The sequence below is a fragment of the Atta cephalotes genome (assembly GCF_000143395.1).
Source record: "Atta cephalotes unplaced genomic scaffold scaffold00029, whole genome shotgun sequence".
NCBI lineage: Eukaryota > Metazoa > Arthropoda > Insecta > Hymenoptera > Formicidae > Atta > Atta cephalotes.
The window spans coordinates 1523062-1530569 of NW_012130093.1; the positions used below are offsets into that span (position 1 = coordinate 1523062).

Sequence of the window (7508 nt, forward strand, 5' to 3'; positions counted from 1 at the left end):
CAGCGATAATTTATCACAGACATTTAATATTGCAACGATTCATATAATATTCATACAGTATTACTGACATATTACCATGCAATATTACAGCAAATTTGTAATATTATTATGAGATTACTAGAATATTATATTTTGTGTGGGTAGACAGTCTAAACTGGAGTAATATAATGACAAGTGGTTTTTACATAAGTAAATAGTACTAATAAAATAGATTTAAAAAAAGCACTGTACATTTAAACGTTTATCGTATGTGTATTTAAATGACATATGGATTTAACATAATAGGTGTAGTAAAAAGAAATCCATTATTTTTGCATGAAATTGAATGGAAAAATAATATATTTCTTTTTACTACACCTAATATATACTTCTTTATAACACAAGAAATGAAAAATATTTTTTATTTCAGTTATAACAAATTTTAATAAATAACGTTGTATCAAAGTTACAGCAATAATGTAAAATAAATTAAAACAGTATTATAGAGACATCAGTAACATTATATTATATATAATTATTATTAATCTTACATATTATTAAATATTTTAAATTAAAGAAAATAAATTTGGTTTAATAATAATTGATTCATTATGTTTGAAATTGTATATCTTTAAGTTATTATTATGTATGTTTTGCTTTCATAATAGTGCACACGGCAAAATATCCAAATAATGAAAACTTTGTAACATCTTAAATATATGACATAAATTTAAAAGCTGCTATTAGTAAATTTAAAATGAATTTTTCTGTAAATATTACGTGTAATCATACACATGTGCGTCGTTTACTTGACAAATATTCTTGCTATTCTTTACAAAAAAAAAGGATATTAATTTTTGTCTAATTGTGCGCTTAATTAAAAAGAAACATTATCAGAATAAACTTAAGTTTACTTTTTGTTATTACAACGTTTTTGAAATTTCTATTTCATATACAATGTCTCAAATTAAGAAAAAATATTTATGGTATAAAGTTTTGCGTATACATAATGTAAAATTCCAATCATTTAGAATTAGATATTTTCCAAATGGTACGGTAAAAATCAATGAAATGTTTTCTAGATATTATTAGTATAATTAATCTTTGTATTACATATACGTTACGGACTTGTTTTATATTTCATTAAATGTGAGAATCTCCTTAAATAAAATATAAGTTCTGATTGGCATTATTAAAAATACATATAGCCAAGAGTCTCGAACAGCATCGATTTTATTTCAAAGCAAATACTAAATTGTACTATATCTTATACATGTACACATAGATACTGAATATATTTGTCGCTTGTATTGCACGTTAACTAAAATGTGATCGCGAAAATCTTTAGCATTTCCTTTCTTTCTTTCTTTTTTCCTATCTGTGCATAAAGATATTTACAAAGAAAAGAAAATTCCAAAATGTTATCAGTATTTAATTCATATTGTCGGTTGTCAGTGCCAGAGTAGTAAGTACCGATCGACGATTTGGATTCACTCCCAAATTTTCCCAATTTATCCAGGATAAGCGTGCCGTCAGATCTGCAATAATGGGTATAATATTTAATGTCTTAAAAAGTTGTAATATTATATATTTTACACACTTAAATGATATTCATTTTATAATATAAATATGTAGTAATTTGTTCTAGGGATGCACCAGATATCCGAACAGTATTCGCTATTACTTTTTTACTATCTGACTGGAAACTGTTGGATATCATTAATATTCGAGAATATATCCAGTTGAAATTTTATATCATTAAATTGTTGATTTTTTATTATATAAATGTTCTATAAATGTTCTATAAATAAATGCATAATGCTACAATATTTTATATTGTATATTGCTGCAAAATTACAATTTCTTTTTCTACAGTTATCACCTTTATATAATCAAACTCGGACGATAACATTAAAATTGTAATCATTATTTTTTCCTTTCCCTTTTCTTTTTTTGATCTTGAACTTTTTTTTTAGACATTGTCCTGGAATTCGATATCCGAAAAATATCGAGTGTCCAACTCAAAGAACCTTCCCGGATATCTAAATAGATATCGGATATCTGATGTTACATTTTTTTCGGATATCCACGGATAATTTCACGATCCGATGCATTCCTAATTTGTTCTAAATTAAATATTTGAGAGAGCTGTGTATTGCCAATCTGTATGATTTGATTAAAATATTAAAACTACGTTTATATCTTAATGAAATAGAATAGAACATATGACAATTAAGAGATGCATCTTCATTGAAAACATGATAAGATTGATCGCGTTCAGCAGATTCAACTGTTGCGGAGCGGACTGTGAGCGCTCGCTGCTGGTATTGTGTATTCTTTCAGATCATCTAATATTAACAGCAAGCGCTCACGGATCTGCTCTGTAACAGTTAGTGCGATCCTATGATGCAGAACTATGCGCAATGCGAAATTAGAACGATATCCGTCCAATCGCAAGGGTTCCGTCAATTGTACCAACATGTATTTTCTTATGTTCCCTGGAGCTAAACTAGTAAACTAGTAAAAGCGGTAATTGTGTCCAATCACAAGAGATCTTATCCATAAACCCCTCTGTTGTATCTATAGGAACAGTTATATTATTGGCTCGCAGATTATATTTCTGCATTTTCCCGCACCATGAGAGACACAAGGAAACGAACTCATGCGGACCGGAATCATACATGCGTGTATATGATGTATATATTATTCATCAAAATTCAAGAAATCCAATTCAAAACTCTACAAATCTTATTCAGTTGAAAATAACTTATTCGGTTAATGGTATTTTAAATAAACCAATTATTAATTTTTAAAAGAATATAGATTTGGAAAACTTGTTTTATATTATTTGCAGATTATTAAACTCATTAATATAGTGTTTATGTATTTAAAAAGAAGGAGTTGCGCCGCAAGATTGCAAAGTTATAATATGTGTTATATAAACTTGCAAAAAGAAATAAAAATAAAAAATGAAAATATTGAGTGCGATCTATATTTAGTGAAAAGAGATTACAACAAGAAGCGAGTGACAATCCTATAAAAAGAAATGCTGATCGAAGATAGAGAAAAATATGTGGATTATTTTAGAATGTCACTTCAATTATTTGAAGTTTTTGGCTGAAGTTTTCGACATTTTGTCTTCTTTGTATAAAATCTCACAATTCCGGCCATTCTGTACCATTTCATACATTGCGTGCGCATAAAATAAAGAAATTTGCAGATAGAATCGGCGGAACGAATGTAAAACAAGTCTAACCAATCACGAGCATTCCGCCAATTCCGCATACGTTCCGCCATGGAATCGCGCCATGTATCTGCTGAACGCGATTATAATGTTTACTTTTCGAGGAATTTATATGCAAATTTATGCACGTAAATATCTTTCCAGAATGTCTGTTGACCTATTATTTTTTTGTGATCATTAAAATCATAATTTTTTAAATGATTATAATCTCATTTTTGAGAAAAGTCTATGATGAGATTTGTGTAGTTTAATCAAAGATGCATCTGTGAGCTTTATCCGTCACTAACAATAAATTATATGTGAAAAATACATTTTCAACATTTTTTCCTCTTTTATTTCATCGTTAATCTACCGTAGAATTTTGCATATGTCAATTCCGATACTTCAACTTTATTATAAAGAAATTAGACATTTCTATGGTAGCTCGATTTAAAGAATCATCTTAAACCTCATAGAACTGTATATATGAAAACACAATTAATAGAAAATAAATGCCTTTAACAGTCTAATTGGATTTTAAGTGCTTGTATAATTCTGTGATTTTATATTACGTATGTATATAAATTTATATATACTATATAGTCCTTTAAACTGCATACTGAAATGATTTTTCGTTCTTGAAACTTTAAGACCAAAAAATTTCGGCGCGCAATTTAAAGGACTACATACTCGGTATATAAATTCATACAGAGTTATACAAGCATAAGATCCAGTTGGACCCTTAAATGCATTTATTTCTTATTGATTAAAATATAATGTTATCATCTTCAAAATATCTTCTTTTAGAACTGAAAATTATATATTTAATTTCTATAAGGTAAAATATTCTGCAGAAAATAGTATTTCTCTTGTTGAGAATTTAATATTAAATTAAAGTCATTCAAGTTTAATTGTTTGTAATAATAAAGGAAAATTGCAAATGATGCATAAGTTTCCCAAAAGATATTCCTTTATTGCTCGTGAACTATTGTACTTTATTTTTCGGACAATATTGTAAATTATTAATAAAACATGGTCAACGAAGTAAAAACTTGTAATTCATATATAATATTTGTGATTTATTTCTACAATACAAAATCAGCTAAAAACGAAATTAAAAGACACAAAAATAAAATTTTTATGGTTTTATTTTACAAATTGCATTGTCAAACACTCACTTTTATCTTACCAAAAAGTTAATTATTGCAAAATTGTAAAATAAAAATTGCTATGTTATTGTTGATAGAAAATACTTGCTAGTTTGTATTTATATTTCTAAAATTTTATTTTTAGCTTTTGTTTAAGAAATATTATCTAAAAATGAAGTGATATATCGATATCAGCGACCTTCCTCTACAACAAATTTAATTTTTATAATGCGGACAGAAATGGAGTCGGGATATATATTTTTTAAATTAGAAGAAAATACTTAATTTTTGACACAATTATACATAATTATTTATCTAATTCAGGCCTGTTCAATACTTTTCTCGCGATCTAAACGCTTTTACCCTTTCATTGTCTCGTTAAACAAAAGAAAGAATACAAGAAAAAAATAGATAAATCTAAATGCTAGAATTAAATCAAGAACTGGAGTAAATCATGAGCAAAAATTTAATGCCACTTCTTTTTTTAATTTTTTCTATCTCATTTAACGAGATACGTGGAAGCGTTATCTCATGAGCAAAATGTTGGGAATGATCTAATTGATAGAATTTCTTTGAAATACAGTAATCGGCAAAAATAAAAAATCATTATATATACAAATATAAAACTGGTTTACTTCTTAAAATAAAAAATTATAATATATACTTTTCAGTTTTCTGAATATGGCAATTAAGAAGCTCTTTTCCATGTTTTTTTCAAAATTTGAAGATGTCTTTACTGAACTCGGGCTCGAAAATAATTTAATTTTTTTAGCGAGATAGTAAAACATACGAAAAAGAAAAACAAATTTTTTTACGCATTAAACATCGCGAATGACTTTTGCAGTTACTATATTTCCCATTGAAATGAGTAATTCTGAATTCTAGACTTAAGAGAATCCTAAAGTCGTCTGTATTATCGACTGAACTATGTAATCTTTGTACAACAATTACTGTTCTCTTACTGAAAATCCTTTTTCAATCCAAGATTAAAATATAGGCATTAATACAAGTTTGTGAGGTGAAGTCTATGCTAAGAAGTTTGTGAGGTGAAGTCTATGCTACGACAAAAAATTTCAGAATTGAGAATTTTAATCATTTTTTATAAGGGAAGAAATTTTTATAAGGAATTTTTTTAAAGGTCCACAACTGTTTGGAACTGATTTGATTCTCCATATTATTAAACATAAAAATCTAAGAGACATGTATTTTTTTATACATGCGCTAACTCTTATGTTTAAGGGATGAAACACCCCTTTAAAAAAAACGGTATTTTTCCTTCAAGGTGAATATCGGAAGTATAAGATAGAAAAAAGTAAAAGATAGAAAAAAATTTTTTAAACAAAACGATTTCCAAAGTACTTTAAAATTACAGATAAAAAAAATTTTGTTTATTTTTTTGTTTAATAAAATATCCCCATCACTCATAATTTTCTTAAATTTCAATTTTTTAAAAATAAAATTAAAGATTATTTTTTTACGAATTCAACCATGTGTAAATATATAATAAAATAAAATGTGTAAATATATAATAAAATAAAATGTGTAAATATATAATAAAATCATATTACAATATATCATTTTTGAGAATTAATTATTAATGCTACCATATATATTAGGTGTACAACTTTGCTTACGCCGTTTTTTTTTCCGAAATTCGAGGCTTTATTGTAAAAAACTGATTATACATTTATGATTCAAAGTATTGTCCATCGCTGACCACTACTTTCTCTCATCTTTCGGGTAGCGTACGAATCCCGCGTCGAAAAAAACTGGTCATCTTTTGAGGCTATCCACGAATCGATCCAATTTTTTACTTCTTCATAAGACTACTTTACTTCTTCATAAAGAAGTGCTGGTCAGCCAGGTCGTGTGCCATTGATGGAAACAAGTGATAGTCAGAGGGAGCAACGTCTGGAGAATACGGCGGAGGGAGAATATGGGGTAGGACTTCCCATTTCAACGTTTCCAAATATGTCTTGACCAATTTCGCAACATGAGGTCGAGCGTTGTCATGCTGCAAACTCACTTTTTCGTGTCTCTCGTTGTATTGCGGCCGTTTGTCTTTCAATGCTCGGCTCAAACGCATCATTGCGTTCGATACCGATCGCCTGTGATTGTTTCAGTCGGTTTTAACAGTTCATAATACACTACGCCGAGCTAGTCCCACCAAATACAGAGCATGACGTCAAAATCACCGTTCTTGAAGCGTTGAAACCACTCACGACACGTTCTTTCACTAATAGCGGCCTCACCATAAGTATTTGAGAGCATTCGATGAGCCTCAGATTTCTTCATATTGAAGCAAAAAATTAAAACCTCCCGCAAATGACGAGAATTTGGCTCGTAAACTGACATTTTCAATCGAGAATAACTTTATGATGCAGACACAAATCGACTAATGTTTCTATGGGGTTATGTTGACAGATGTCCAAGTTTATTGTATGACGTCTATGATCTATTTATTTCGATCACCACTTACCGTTAACCACTTACGCTAAAGCCATCTATAGGAAAACGGCGGAAGCAAAGTTGTACACCTAATACATAATCCATGATCATATGCGTAAATAATTGTCGTCGAAACAATAAAATACATGAAAACTTAAAAAGATGTCTTAAGTAAAATTTGTATAATTTTCTATATGCTTTATTATATATGAATTTAAATTTTATATAATATATATATATATGTATATGTATTTAGATTTTTAAATATATAATATTTTTAAGATATGTACACGTATTAATCTTGTTATTATTTCTTTGACATTTATGCCTTTACTTCTTTGACATTTAAATTCTAAACAAAATTGTAAAGTTCGTAACATATTCTCGTAAGATATATAAGAATTTTGAAGTGTTTATATCTTTATACGATATTTTTACAGAGTTTTTTACTAGCCATAAGATTTACAAAAAATTGTAAATATTTACGAATAATCTTACGATACATAAAATTAGAATGTTGGTTACAATTCTTACGAGTTTTACAAGTTACGATTCTGCTTAGAATTGATCTATTAATTTTTTTCTATGAATAAAAATTAAAAATAATTTTATTCCAAACCCATTCTTTTACAATAAAATTATTGTTATTAATAAGATTAAATCTTTAAAAAATAAATTTTTTTTAAATTGTTGCATTTAAAAATACATTG

At 27.7% G+C, this 7508-nt stretch overlaps 1 protein-coding gene across 1 annotated transcript in view; it reads right to left on the reverse strand.

Annotated features, from left to right (window-relative positions):
* Window positions 1-1410: 1410 nt before the first annotated feature.
* LOC105620812 (transposable element Tc3 transposase) overlaps window positions 1411-7508 on the reverse strand; it is a 25580-nt gene continuing 19482 nt past the window's right edge. The window contains exon 4 of the mRNA XM_012202295.1: window positions 1411-1517. Coding sequence (XP_012057685.1) covers window positions 1411-1517 — 107 coding nt within the window. The remainder of the gene's footprint in view (window positions 1518-7508) is intronic.